General features: G+C 38.1%; 1 protein-coding gene across 2 annotated transcripts in view; it reads left to right on the top strand.

Annotated features, from left to right (window-relative positions):
- Znf407 (zinc finger protein 407) overlaps positions 1-15,673 on the top strand; it is a 413,369-nt gene that overhangs the window by 29,328 nt on the left and 368,368 nt on the right. For both annotated transcript variants that reach the window (XR_013046214.1, XM_042264352.2), the window contains exon 3: positions 6,630-6,744. Coding sequence is in view for 1 of the 2 variants with exons in the window: in XM_042264352.2 (XP_042120286.2) it covers positions 6,630-6,744 (115 nt within the window). In the remaining variant the exon portion in view is untranslated. The remainder of the gene's footprint in view (positions 1-6,629; positions 6,745-15,673) is intronic.

The raw sequence follows: 15,673 nt of genomic DNA, 5'->3' as shown, positions 1-15,673 counted from the left end.
TTGAGACAGGGCCTCATTGTGTAGCCCTGGCTGTCCTGAAACTCACTATGTAGCCTTGGCTGTTCTCTACCTCACATAGATCCTCCTGATTCTGCTTCCCAAGTGTTGGAATTAAAGGTGTGTGCCACCACGCCCTCAGATTTTTTTCTTTTCTTCTTCTTCTTCTTCTCTCATATATTACAGCTTGAGTGCAGTTTCCCCTCCGTCCTGTCCTCCCATTCCTCACCCCAACCTCCTCCTTTCCCTTCAGAAAAGGGCAAGCCTCCCAGGTATGTCAATCAAACATGGCATAATAAGTTGCAATACGACTAGGCATCTCCCTAGTATTAAGGCTGGACGAGGAAAAGTACCAAAAGCAAGCAAAAGAGTCAGAGAGCCCCCCACCTGTTAGGAGTCCTACAAGAACACCAAGCTACACAACCGTAACATGTGCAGAGGTCAGTCCCATGTAGGCTCCCTAATTTGTCAGTTCAGTCTCTGTGAGCCCCTGTGAGCCCAGATTAGTTGATTCTGCGGGCCATTTTCTTGTGGTGTTCTTGACCCCTCTGGCTCCTACAATCCTTCCTCCCCCTCTACCTTTATTTCTTTATGTGCTTTGCCTGAATGTATGTCTGTGTACCGCATGCATGCAGTGCCCATGGAAGCCAGAAGAGGGACTCTTCTGGGACTCTAAGCCTGTGATCTTAACTGCTGAGCCATCTCTCTTGCTCTTAATAAAATTCTTAAGATATTAGAAATTTAAAAATATTCATCAACAGATAGTTTGTGTCTACAAGTGTGGCTCCCAGCAGTAAGATTCTCCTTTTAAGGACCAGAGTTTGTGAACATGGTTCCCTTACTATGCATTGGAGTTTGGTTTTCTGAGGTAGTACCTGATTTAGGGTCTATATTCTGACACATTGAACATTCCATGTTAATGTTTAGTTTGGGGAGAAATTTTTAAAAATATATATATTTGGTGAAAAATGCATAAGGCACTGTTGTAAATTTATGTAAAAATTCACTGCAGTGTTTCTGTAACCCTGCCATACATTCTTTATTTTAAATAGACAGCTTTTCTAAATCATTGTGCTCTGCTTAGACAAGTTCTGTCTACATGGTTGAATTTATGAGTGGATTTGAATAATAAATTCACATTTCAATGAACATATTTTCATTAAAACGGTAAGGTTTATTTTACTGTACTTTTAAATAATGGCATATTATTAAATCTATACTTTAAATTCCTGTAGTTTTTGAAACTTAGTTCATGGTTACACGGAGAAAGATATAGAGCATTATTAGTAATTGAGGTTGATTAAAGATAGATCAAACATTTCCCTTAAAGAAAGTAACAGGAGATTAGTTCAGGTAAATATAACACCACAGACCCTGTGTGGACCTGCTCTCCCACGAGCTGCATGCCACGGAGCCGTTTCTGGAGGACGTTTAAGTGCGTGCATATTTGTTTGCATTGTTGGGACTGCAGCTGTTGCTTCTCACATCCTGAAATGACATGATAGTAGATACCAGGCTGTTCTTATGCATGGAAAATATGTGTTTTCTTAACATGCCCTCTTAAGTCAGATAAAGCTGAATAAAACTAAGAGGAGGATGCTAATGGAGCTCTTTTTAGAATTCTTTATGCAACTGTCTGGTCAAGACATGTTGCTTATAATTGATGTGTCCATTACTTGAATTCTCTTGTAATTATAGTCAATAAGTCTTGTAAATGTGTTAAAGCTCACTAAAAGCATACAAATTCAAGAACAGAGTAAGGCTAATAATTTAAAATAATCAATGTAGGCATTTCAGCACTTAATTTCCCTTGTGTGTTGATAGCTGATCATTCTTAATCCATTAAGATTTATTTAGTCGTTTACAATGCAAAATAGGTTTGCACTGGTCACTTGTGCCATTTGAAAATGTCTACCAGGTTAAGTGCAGAATGTAGTCCATTAGTCTTCCTTGACTATATATATTAATTGCATTTAAAATCAAGTTAATGTGGATGTGAAAGTGAGGTAACTATCAATATGTGACAGAGTAACCCTACTTATATAAGTTACATCATTGATTGTAACATTTAGTAAAAGTTAGCATACTTTTTTTTTTTCTTGGATCTTCTGTTCGTGTTATCAGGAAGCACATTTTTATAATGCTGTGAAGCACTGCAGAGCATCCCTTCCTGAGTATGGAGTACCAGCCCATCATGTCAGTTTTGCAAGTCACTTTTTGGGGAAAGTTGGTCTTCAGGTTTTAATTTCATGTTATTTTCTTCTTGGAATATCTTGAAATGGATGACTTTCTGGTACTTTGCTTTTATCTGTGAAGGAGGAATACAGGGCTGAGCTGGAAAAGGGCTTGCTCTTCCAGTTCATTTCCATATTTGGAATTTGCTGTATGTTTTATTGTAACCTGTTCTAATTATTCTTAACATAATAAAAGCAGCATTCTGAAGAAATGAGTTTTGGTTATCAGGAGTTGTAGGAAGAAAGCATCTCAGTTCTTGTGCATTTGTGGTGTGAAGCACTCAGCTTGATTAGCAGAGTCTTCCCTCTTTCATGAAGAGCTCATGGAGCAGGGGTTATCTCTTGAGCAGTATTCTTCTAAAGCTTTTATGTCACAGGACATGGAAGATGTCATGAAGATATTGGGAAGCCATCCTGTTTGTGTTCATAGTACTCTGGTCACTTACGTCCTTTGAAAATGTTCCTATATGGGTAAAAATGGTGTGTGACTTCACTGAAAGTTCCAAGTTAGTGCTGGGTGTCTGTAACTTTGTAACAGTTTAGAGACCATGCAGACCACTAAGACAGTTACTCTGTAGACTGAGCACAGTGGGAAGGGACTGAATTCATTCATTTATTCACTTCTTCCTCTGCACATACTTCATTCAGTGTAATTTGTTGGATGGGTAAGTGAATGGGCGAATGAATGAATGAAGTATTTAGATGCCTAGGAAACACTTTGTGTTTAGATTACAGTCAGCAAGCATTGCATGATATACATGCGTCTGCATTACTTCTCCCCTCTCCGAGATTTGAAGGACCCTGTCCTTCCCTCTGAATGTTTGTGCACAGCAGTAAGAATGAAGCAGAGGCATGACCTTTTAGGTCTGAGGGCACACTGAGTTTTCAGGTCTTTGGGATTTGTTTAATAAATAATCAGCTACCAGAAAGTTAGGGCCACTTTAGTTTTTTTCTCCCTTCATAAAATCCTACAGACCAAATTAAAATAAAAGAAAAAGCTTCTGAGGATAAAGCTGCTCCAAGGAATAGGTTTATTTAAGATAATTCTGGATACTATTAATACTAAAATACATCTGAGAGAAAGTCAAATTTAGAAATATGTGATTTTACAGGTTTTATGTTATAAACATATGCCTGGATCCATTTCATAATGTGTACTGTATAGCAACTGTAAAAAAAGAAATATTACCTCTAAGGAAGTGAAGAAGTAAAAGGAAAGACTTCCTTCTCTTACAGAGAGGGTTTCCTCATCTGATTCTGGAATGCTAATGACATAGGAAGGAGACACTAACACAGCCTACCCTGAATGCTAGCTGTGAGCCTAGGCCCCCCGACTTTCTAGGTGGAGCAGTTAATGGAATTCCTGATTTGTATGGGCCCTACCCTGCACTGCGTGTATGGGGTCCCTACCCTGCACTGGCCTGTATGGGGTCCCTACCCTGCACTGACCTGTATGGGGTCCCTACCCTGCACTGGCCTGTATGGGGTCCCTACCCTGCACTGCGTGTATGGGGTCCCTACCCTGCACTGGCCTGTATGGGGTCCCTACCCTGCACTGACCTGTATGGGGTCCCTACCCTGCACTGGCCTGTATGGGGTCCCTACCCTGCACTGCGTGTATGGGGTCCCTACCCTGCACTGGCCTGTATGGGGTCCCTACCCTGCATTGCGTGTATGGGGTCCCTACCCTGCACTGGCCTGTATGGGGTCCCTACCCTGCACTGCGTGTATGGGGTCCCTACCCTGCACTGACCTGTATGGGGTTCCTACCCTGCACTGGCCTGTATGGGGTCCCTACCCTTCACTGGCCTGTATGGGGTCCCTACCCTGCACTGGCCTGTATGGGGTCCCTACCCTGCACTGCGTGTATGGGGTCCCTACCCTTCACTGGCCTGTATGGGGTCCCTACCCTGCACTGACCTGTATGGGGTCCCTACCCTTCACTGGCCTGTATGGGGTCCCTACCCTGCACTGCGTGTATGGGGTCCCTACCCTGCACTGGCGAGCCCTGAGACTTTGGGAAGGACTCCCTTGTTGCCGACTAAAACCACAGCTGCTTCTGTTCCATCCGTGATGGTCTTAGGGCTGTCTGAGCGGGGCTGGCCAGAACTCAGGCTGTCTGAGTGAAGCCACCAGGGCTTTTTATCTGTTTCTCCAGATCATCGTGCAGATAAATGTTGGGGGAGTTTTATCCTTGGAATTTGAGGTCCTGATACTATTGTTTATTAATAATTTCCAAATTGTCCTTGAAAAGCATTTTTACTTAAAAGCAGCAGATGGATTGATCCTCTTAACCTTTCAAAAGTTCTGTTATGGGATTCTTGTAGCAGTAATCTTAGAAGGTCTTATTAATAAAATCAAACCTGGAGCCAGGTATTGGGGTGAATGCTGGAAGATCAGAGAAGCAGAACAAGCCGCAGCTATCTCACCACGCCAGTTCCTCAGCTGATCCTGTTTCCTCAGACTGGAAGCCTCTGAGTCCTCATCCAGAATGAGTCCCAGCTGAACTATTGCTAGAAGCCTGAAACCTTAACCAGCCAAATGCTTCTAGTTTCTGGTCTTCACACCTTATATATCTCTCTGTTTTTGCCATCACTCCCTGAGATTAAAGGCTCACTTTTTGGGATTAAAGGTGTGTGTCACTATGCCTGGCTGTTTCCAATGTGGCCTTGAACTCACAGAGATCCAGAGGGATTTCTACCTCTGGAGTTCTAGGATTAAAGGTGTGTGTGCCACCATTTTCTAGCCTCTGTATCTAGTGGCTGTTCTGTCCCTGACCCCAGATAAGTTTATTAGGGTGCACAATATTTTGGGGAACACAATACCACCACAGATTCTATCACTCATATGATGTTTCAAAGTCATGATAGGCTTAATTTTATCAGGATTATTTAAATAAACTAGTTTCCAAAATGATCGATAGAATGTGATTGCTGTAAGCTGAAATCTCAACCTGATTTTGCTATTTAAAAATGTAAATCTTAACTAGATAGAACCATCCGGGTGTTAGATACATTTTACATCTACTTCTAACCATGGAAGTTTGAGGGGTTGGGGATTTAGCTCAGTGGTAAAGTGCAAGCGCAAGGCCCTGGGTTCGGTCCTCAGCTCTGGGGGGAGGGGGGTGGAAGTATTAAGAAATCCACTTCATTGTCATTGGACAGTGAAATACTCAGCCTTGTCTGCCATGCAGTACTGTTACCTTTTTTTCTTTTTTCTTTTTTTAAATTTCTGTTGGAAAGTTAAAATTAAATGCTTCACTTTTGCAGTTACCTTTTGAGAATTCAGTTGAACTTTAAGAGCCTAATTTTTCTTGAGTGCTTTAGTTTCAAACATTTTTTTCCCCTTGGAGGATTTTATTTTTCCAGGACTGCACAAAGGTTCACTTATTGAAGATGATTGAATTTTTTTATTTCTATTTTATAATTTTTGAAATTTACAGATTTCATACTCTAACCACATTGGAAGAATTATTTCACAAAATAGTTACTAATCATGACATGGAAAGTCTGGAAGCCCAATGGTTTTAAGCTGCGGTCTTTATTTCCATCTATTTCAGGATGTAGTAAGGAAACTGGAAGACAGTTTGTGCATATCTTCTTCCTTAAGAGATTGTTATTTCTGTTTAATGAAGGTACCTTCTCTGCCACTCAAGTGATGCTGTTGACTGAAAGGGTTAATTTTCTTGTTTTGGAGTATAGTTTAATCTTGCTCCATATTAAGTAATTAAAACATTTTTCTTGTTGTTACTGAGCCTCTCGTGTTGAAATATTTGTTAGTGAACTCAGTAACCAAGATGTTGACACTTCTGGTTTGCTGATTCATCCCAGAAATGAAGTGATTCCAGAAGCAGTTGTGTGCTGTTCAGTCACATGTTTGTGAAGATGTTAGTAAAAGAAAGCAGCTCATTGAGGTCAATGGCAGAACATCTCTACTACTGTGGTTTGTGCAAATCAAGTCAAAGCTGGAGAAACCTGAGGAAATTGGATGGGCACTGAAAAATAGACTCAATAGATACCAGTGACCTTGTTTGTATTTGTGTTTTTAAAATGTTCCATTTTTAAATAGAATACCTTCAAGAAATATTTTTGTCAGTTGTATGAAAAATTTTAACATTATTTAGCTTAGTGCTTAGTGGCACTCAACTTTTGACTTTAAATCTTGTTAGAAATGTTGTTGAGAATTGGCAGTATTCACTAAAACATTAAAACCTTCTAGGTGAGGAAATTATGGGATCAAGAAAGTTATAAATGAATGCATGCATTCTGTTTTGGGGATGAAATTTTCATTAGATTGAAGGTTTAACTTAAGATTTAGTTTATTCCCCTTCCCCCTTCAAAAGTCTATTAGTAATATGTTATTCAAGCCCAAATCTTATTTTATGTTAAATTTACTCAGGATCAAAACCATTCAAGTGCAAGATATGCCATTTTGCAACAGCTCAGCTTGGAGATGCCAGAAACCATGTGAAAAGACACCTTGGGATGAGGGAGTACAAGTGTCACGTCTGTGGGTGAGTAAATTGAAGCCACCTCTGCTGTGTGAACCAGGAGCTGTGTGCGGGATATCTATTGTTTGAGAATTCAAAACTGATATGAGTAAGAGTGGCGAAAATTATGCGTGCGTATCCTCCTTTCCTTTGTTATGGTAAATTCCTTAAATACAGTTATGACATTCTTCTCCCACTCCTAATCCTGTGCTGAAGATGAGCAATTTTATGGGCTACAAGGTCAATTTGAACCTGTAATCTGTAAATTGACTAAATTATAGGATGTTCATTCACATTGCCAGAGAGAACTATAAATTCCATTTAAAGACAAAATCCCCCCCCCCCCCCAGATAATATAGCTTTAGGAGTGCATATGTATTTTTTTTCTTCTGCTATACTGCCTTAATTTTAATCACATTAATGGCTCTTTGGATCAATTGGACATAGTCTATAAGGAAAAACAAAAGATTTAATTTCAGATGCCTGGTTACTGATCATTTGAGGGATGATGTGGTAAAAATAGTGTATAATGTATTTTTGTGTCGTGTGATTTCAAAACTAGTTTCCTTTTTCAATTCATGGTTCTTTGTAGAGTCATTCATAGTGTTTAATTGTCATTCAGGTATGTTACATTTAATAGAAAGCACTGAGGTGCCTTAATGTAAAACTAATTAATTTAGCAGAAATGTTTAAAAGGTTTTAAAATGCTATGACATATATGGTGTATCATAGGACATTCAGAGGTGGATTTTAATACTCTACTTATTAAAATATATTTTAATGTTATTATGGTAGAGAAATTAACTAATAAGTACATCATATAAAATGCTTTATATGAAACTTAAGAAATCTGCAATTCATAGGTCCAATTAAATTATTCAGTATGCATATATTATGCTTATGTAGAAGACTCTTCAGGTTTACATGACCATGTAAATATCCTTTAAGTTAGGAGCAGTTCTACTTTTTATTGGACAATACATTTTCCCAGGATACAGTTTCATTTTTTGACCCTTAAGATAGTTTTACAAATAACTTTGCAAGCAATTTTATCAACCACGGTCTCTGATTTATTCGTTGGCCAAATTGATGGTTCAGTGACTTGCAGCTAACGTAAATGAAGATGGACCTTTGCCCTGAAGCTACTCGTGAGCAGTTGGAGAACGAGTTCTGTTACTACTGCGTTGAGCTGTGCAAGTCCCAAGTGGTTTATTTTAATTTCTATAGGGCTTGTGATTTTAAAAGACATCTCATTTCCTGTTTTTATTGTCTGAGTTATAGGAGATGATCCTGACTCCAGTGAAAATGTGCATTTGGAAGCAGGAAGCAGTTTCTTCCCCATTTGTGAAAAACAAGTAGTTTTTACACATTTGATTAGTTGAAATCTAATTTTTATACCTTTTTAAAATTTAGGGTACTAAGATATTGGAAAGCAGAAAAAAACTTTTTCAAAGAATCCTTTTTTACATACATGGTGTCAGAAACATTTTATAATTTATTGGCTCTAAATGTATAATTTGAACACTGTGCTTTTCCTTAGCTGATTGCTTACTGTAGAGGAAATGTTGCACTAGTAGTTCATATGTTGATCACCAGGATATAAGTAAATATTAATTTTTTGAATCTTAGGTTTGCCACAGAAAGCAACAACGTGTAGGTTATGTAGATAAAACATTCTAGATTTCAGTATTTAGATTTGAAAAATAGGGTGGTAGCCTTTAAACTTCACCCTCTGTGGAATTATATATAGTTCTCTTTTTAAAAATAAGTTCAGTTTAAAAGTTACATACACATACAGTAATTTTAGCAGGTAGATAGCCTTAAAGGGAAGCCGAAAGCTCTGAAGGTCAGTGAGCTGAGGAGGATTGAACAGTGAGGTCGAACAGAACAGTAATGAGCTAGGAACTGAATATTCTGGAAGGGGTGTCTTTGGTGGGTCTGTGTTTTGTGTGTTAGGTATGGGGGTATCTTTGGTGGGTCTGAGTTTCATGTGTTAGGTATGGGGGTATCTTTGGTTCTGAGTTTCATATATTAGGTATGGGGGTATCTTTGGTTCTGTTTCATGTGTTAAGTTTGGGGGTATCTTTGTCTCATGTGTTAGGTATAGGAGAGTAACATAAAAGTTTAAATGGAAAACAAAACAAAAAAGCAGGGACTGGTTCTTATTACTGACACTGGAGAATATTGGTACATTAACATTGCTGACAGTGTCAATTCATTATCACTGATGGCTAAATAATCTCACAAATGCTCAGTGGACCCATTAGTTCCTGAACATAAGCAGGGTATGCTGCATTTCTTCATTAGCTTTAATTGCTATAAATTTTACCTTTTACAAAATCATGCTTTAAAAGGTAAAGTGATCTTTCAGGAACATTAATTCTATAATTTTGTAACAAGCAGAAGGTCCTGTACTGTTTTCTTTTCTCCAGTAGATAATATCTTAGTCTCAGTCTTTTGAAGTTGTTTTAATGACCTCTTCCTTATCTGGTTATAAGTAGTTATTTATCAAATATTCCTGTTGAATACTGTGTAAAACATTGAGGTAGGCACAATTTTGAAATAACTTTTATAAAACTGAACTAATTTTTGCAGTAACCTTCTAGTTGTCTTTTTTTTTTCTTTTTTTCTTGGTTTTTTTGAAACAGGGTTTCTCTGTATAGTTTTGATGCCTGTTCTGAATCTTGGTCTGTAGACCAGGCTTGCCTTGAACTCACAGAGATCCGCCTGGCTCTGCCTCCCGAGTGCTGGGATTAAATGAGTGCACCAATGGCTACCTTCTAGTTTTCTTATGGTGAAATTTATGGAAGAGATATGTTCTATCAAGTAAGTTCAATGTATTGTAGTGGTTGCTTGTATTGTTTGGCCACTTTTCTTGTCTTTATGTAGGAAGACTGTAGATCAATGAGAACTGTGTGTCTTAGAGTTTAAACTAAGACACAGTTTTAGAATTCTGACATCAACTTCCACATAGCATAACAATTGCCTTTAAAATTGTTGCAATTGGATTTATGTTATTATTATTATTTTTTTAATCTTCATGATAAGTAATTTGAAGGTGTTCTCTTCCATATCCCCTACTGGCAGATGTTGGCCATGGTATGGCAAGTTTAAATTACCTTGACAGAAGAAGCTGAAAGAGTTTAAAGTCTAGTTCCCATTGTCTGGCTCTGATTTAGGTTGACATTCTGTGTAGGCAAGGTTGATCTTCTCACCTTATGAACACCTTGCTGCACATTTCATGTTTTAAAGCAGATAAAGAGTAAAGCTGTTTCACTCTTAGTTTCAGAAGAACAAAGTTTTCTTTGTTGACTTGTATAGCTGCTGTATTTTTTTTAAAAAAAAAAAGGTTTATTTTATTTTATGCATATGAATGTTTTGACTGCATGTATGTCTGTACAACACATGCATTCTTGGTCTGTGGTGCCCAAGAAGTTAGGAGAGGGCTGAAGATCCCCTGGAACTGGAGTTGTGGATGATTATACATCACGATGTGGGTGATGGGAATCAAACCCAGGTCCTCTGCAAGAGCGGCAAGTGCTCTTGAACGCCTGAACCGTCTCTCCAGTTCTGGTAGATCTGTATAGTGTTTTTACATCTAAGTCCGAGTAGAAGAATTCTAGAGGCTCAGCTCTTGATGCATAGTTGACATGGAAGTCAGCTGCAGTGCGATAATGCGGAGTGGCTAGAAGCAAACACTGGAGGTGCCCTGCTCCAAAGTTAGAATTTTACTTAGCTACTTCTTGGGTTAAAAATAGGCCAGACACATCTTTTAATTAAATTCATGATCCTCTATCTGTCCTTATTATTATTTTTTTAGTTGTTAAGAATGTGAAAAATCTTACCCCCCAAAAGTCATTTTACACATTTTGTTAATCTTTTAATGATTCTGAATGTGGGATTTGGGGATATAACTTAGTGGTAGAACTCTTGTCTAACATGTACAAGGCCCAGGATCAATTCTCAGCATCCCACACCACACACAAAATTAACAAGCCAATGTGCATTGTATTCTGACTGTTAGTATAATTCAGTGCTTGGTGATAACTGCTCTATTTTATGTTGGTCTCACTTGCTGATTTTGATGGCTTTTAGTCTTTGGTTCATTTTGGCCGTCCCCACTGTAGATGGGCGGCGGCGGAAGTTACAAGTGATGCAGTGACACACTTAATTCTGCAGCCGGCTCCCCTGGCTCCGGGTTGCTCTTCCTCCTGATTATCCCTCGCTGTTCCTTAGTTTTCTGCTCTTTGTTGTATATGTCCTTTTTTTATTGTTTTGATTTTTACTCATTATTTTTCATCTAGGTTGTTTTCTGTAGCGTGTAATAGCATAACATCTACTTCCTCCCACTAGCCACATTTATTTTCCATTTTTTCTTAAAATTTACATTCTGATAAGATTGCTTATCCAGTTTTACTCTCATATTCTGGTATTCAAACCTTTCCTCATTTCTTTGTTTCATTCTTACTGTAAATGGTGTTTCTGTTTCCCCTGCTGCCCTTCATCTGTGGATAATTTGTTGTACTCACATGTCGTTGATCATGTCTGTGTAATGGGGAAAAGAAAGTGCCTAAAACTGGTGATGGGGTAAAATTGATCAAGTTAGGTTCTTGTTATAAATCAGTACTAATTATCTTAAAGAATTAAACTCACAGTAGTCCTGTGATTTCCGTAAACCCAGGAAATGATACCTAAGTTTGTATGTCATTTTTCAGAAGCATAAATCCAGTACATGTAAATTAGGGGCTATGTTATATCAGTGGATTTCCTTGTGTCGAATCTTGATTGATGAATATGTAGTTAGTTAAATAGTTGAATATGATTTGCCTAATCAGGAGAGAAAAGAGCATTTTCCAAATATTTTACTTCTGAGTTTATGAGAAGATTTCAGAAAAATTTAAAATTGCACATTGGTATGCCTAGGAAATGTTTATTTCTAGTTGATTTAGGAAACCTTAAATAGAAAGTTACTAATGCAGTTAAACTGGTGTGTGTGTGTGTGTGTGTGTGTGTGTGATTACCTAGTTTTTGTGCATTAGAGGGATCTCTATGTAGATGATTATAATGTCACTTTCTGACCTTTGCAGCTTGAATAATTGTAAATCATTGCTTCATAACGTGTCAGAGAATGTCTGTACTAGGCAATTAAATGGCAGAATATAATAGACCAAATTATTGCCTGTCATGTTTTCAACAACACAGTTAGTATTTGAGTTACACTTAATCATTACGTGCATTAGCAACTTCATTGGAATCCAGCTTCAGGCTGAGCATGAAATACATTACATTATTTAAACCTCTAATGGTACAAGTCATTTATTTGTGTTGAAGTGTACAACATGCAGAGTTTCATAAAGCAAGGAACACTTGAGAGCTTAATTTATCCAAATCAAAGTCTAAATGCAGATAAACACAAGTGGCAAAAATTAGTAATTTTTATAGGCTGGAAATATTTAAAAATACATGGTTGTGGGTAATTGTAGGCAGCAGGAATAAATTAAAATCACTATTTTTAGTCTGCTCTGAGAACTAAAGCTGGGTATACCTAAATCATTAAGAGTACTATGGAATTACATTTTGAGCTGAACAATTAATTACACTCATCATATCTACAGATGTAAGCAAATAAGTATTTGTTTCAGCTAGTTGTTCTGGTTAAAAAATATAGATAGAAAAGTTGGTTTTGTGCTATGGTAATGTGTTTCGTCTGTAACAATATAAAGTACGGCATCTCTCACTTTTGTAGAAAAGATTTAAATTAACAGTAAGACATTCATTATAAGATGCACTGCTTGTGTTTTCTACATAGTATTTTACTACTTTTAGTTTGACTATATTTTTGCCTCTATTTTGATATTTAAAAATACCATGCAACGATTACTCTCTCTATTCTGCCAGTTAATCCAAAATTAATCATTTACCCTTTTGCTGGTAAAATCCTTGAAATACCTTTTAAGTTATGATCAGTGTTTTCAAATGCAACTCACTTTATGGTTTGAAAACCTAAGCAGCATTTTGATTTTAATATTCAAATAACAAACATAATTCTCATAACTCTGTTTTCTAGTGAAATGTTTTGTCAGTGCAGGAGAGAGTTGGGGTAAGGCTAGGACATTGATGTAGAAAGGAAAGAAGGCTATTCCCAGTGTCTCCTCACAGTGACAGGAGAGCTTTGCTGCCACCAACGTACTTTTCTTTCCTTCTGCATGGTCATATTTTGTTGATTTTTTGCATGATTGGTTCATGGATTTATTCCAAGGCCAGTAAGTGTGATTAACCTGTATAACAAGATGGAGATAAAATAAGCATTTTTACATGTTAGTTGTTGTTGAAAATATCAGTATCTTTTTTTTTTTTCTCAGTAAAATAATCATGCCCCAGGGTCTTAATTCTCTCTTTATTTTTATGTTAAGATGGCTCCTGGGGTTTCAAATCACATTTGGGATAGGCTTTTTAAGTGTCAGCACAGCAGCAGATAGGAAGGTGGTCACTGTCTGCCTTCCTTCTTCTCCTTGTCTGTGATCTCATTTTCTTTTTTATCCACTTTCCCTTGTTAATCTGTTCTCTCCTTCCCTCTTCCTATTTGCCTGTCTCCTAAAGTTCTTCACTCTGAAGGCTTTTCCTGACTTTTCAGGAACTTCATAAGCGCAGGTGTTGGAAGTGGAGATGGAAAGGAAGCTTTGCTCTCGCTGATTCTTCCTGGTTTTCTCATTCAGCAGATCCCCCGCATCTCTCAGTGCAGGCATGGTAACAGGTTTGTGTGCTGGCCTTGTGGTCACAAGCTCCCTGGAGGACAGAGACCTGAGGAGAAAACAGATTATGGTCCAAGGGGAACCAGGCAGAATGGGAACCCATCACTGTTGAGGAATATAAAAAGTCTCCCTACAGACCTGGCTCTGCTGAGGTTGGGTCTTAACGTTAGTTGAGGAATATTCGTAAGACAAACTTGTGTATTTTCAACATGGGTAACAAAAGAACATAAGAGGAAAATTCGAGATGAATGGAATAACATGGCTTGTTGTTAAGAACTCTGCTAAAGTCCTGTTGTGTGTGGCTATGGAGGGAGGTACATGTGACCTAGCTGTCAGTTGAACACAAGCAGTTGCCAGTGCTTGCTGGAGTTGAGGTTGAAGACAAAAACAGTTCTCAAATAGAGAAAACGCAGGTCTAGAAATGGCCAAGTCTTTCTGGCTAATCAGAAACTGCTAATGGGGTAGGTAGTACTGGATATGATGGCCGGTGGAAGTCAGGCAGATGAGCCAGAGCTACCTGTCCAGGCAGGGGTTGTGGCACATGTCAGCATGAGGTGACTGTGTTCTGGAGAGGACACTAAGTCTCCACTGCCTGAAGCTTGATTGTCAAGCCAGGTGGACAGTTGGAGGATCGGTAGGTGAAGGCGACAGGTATTTCTCAAAGCTGTTGCATAGTCACATTTCCAATGCTGACCCTCCCTCTCCTCTGTTTTCCCTCTCCTCCTTCCCTCCTCCCCCTCCCCTCCCCCCCCAAAAAAAACCTGTCTGACTTGCCAGTTTCTGGGTAGCAAAGGAAGGAGGAGAGAGGGGAGTCTATGAATAGGGAGTGGGAAGTAAATCACTGATTCAGAATGAAGGTCCTGGGGGTTGCCAGAGAGGTATTTTAAGAGAATTTCACTATTTACAGTTGTAATTAGGGAACTGTTGATTTTTGGATAATTATAATGAAACATTGATATCTGTTCCATATAGCTTAGTGCAAGGTAATTACAAATAATAACGAGGACATACAGTGAGGTAGCCACACTCCTGATGTTCACATTTGACAGGGAAAATGTGTGCTGTAACTGTTATTTTCATACTAGGATGAGCTAGCTACATGTGCAAACAACATGAGGCAGGAAGCTATTTCTTTAAAAAAGAATATACTGTTTAATAATGCACTTTGCTGGGTATGGAGGCGCAGGCCTTTAATCTAGGGGGGCAGAGGCAGGTGGATCTTTGAGTTCAAGGCCAGCCTGGTCTATGAAGAGAGTTAGTTCTAGGACAGTCAGAGCTATGTGGAGAAACTCTCTCAAAAAACAAAAATACAAACAAAAAATGTACTTTTCTCTTACTTCTTACTTCCTAGGCCCCCTTTTCATTTCAAACTATATGTGCATTTTATGTTTTTATCATTCTGTGCTAAATTTCTTCTTTTCATCTTTTGAGTCTTTCTCCCCCGGCTGCCATTTGGTCAAGTATTAAGTAAAGTTGCTAGTATTTTTGTCACTTGACTGTCTAGATATATGAATTGTCACAAAGTGATTTTTTTTGTTTCCACTTCTCATTCAGTTTTAAAGAGTACTGTTTACCACCATGGACTTGGGGAACATCTTGAGCTGGATCAAAGTGCAGTTTGAAGAACTTTTAAAAGGTTTATTTGCATCAAGTTATGCTTTCAGCTTCCTGTGTGGCCCATGAATATTCCTGTAAATCAATCCATCCTGAACCATTTTAGAAGTGCTATTGTAAATGTAATAGACAAAGATGGTCTTGTATTATAATATGAATTTGGTCATTATCAACATAATATTAACAAGCACGTTTGAAGTCTTATATTGTGGCGAATGACGTTGACAGTCACATGCCTCACAACAGAAGTTTGCTTTAGTCTGAAAAATTGGGTTGTATTTAAATATTAAAAAAAATTTAGTGTTCTTCTTTAAAATTTATTTAAAAATAGGGTATTGAACTTAGACTATTGCTTGATTTAACCCATGTAGTAGATGCATAAGTAAATTTGGGTCAAGAGCTTAATGACTTTTCATGAGTGGAGGTAAGAACCCAAGAGTTCTGGTTAATGGGGTCACTGCTATTTCTCTTATATCTCATTGGCATTCTTATTTGTGTTATTATATTTCTTAGGTTTTTTGGCTTCCCTGTTTTTTTTTTTTTTTTTTTTTTTTAAATCCATCAGTCTTTTAATGAGAGCAATAAGG

The sequence above is a fragment of the Peromyscus maniculatus genome, chromosome 19 (genome assembly GCF_049852395.1).
Source record: "Peromyscus maniculatus bairdii isolate BWxNUB_F1_BW_parent chromosome 19, HU_Pman_BW_mat_3.1, whole genome shotgun sequence".
Lineage (NCBI taxonomy): Eukaryota > Metazoa > Chordata > Mammalia > Rodentia > Cricetidae > Peromyscus > Peromyscus maniculatus.
Note: the sequence above shows the minus strand (reverse complement) of the source record. Positions and strands in the feature narration are given on the sequence as shown.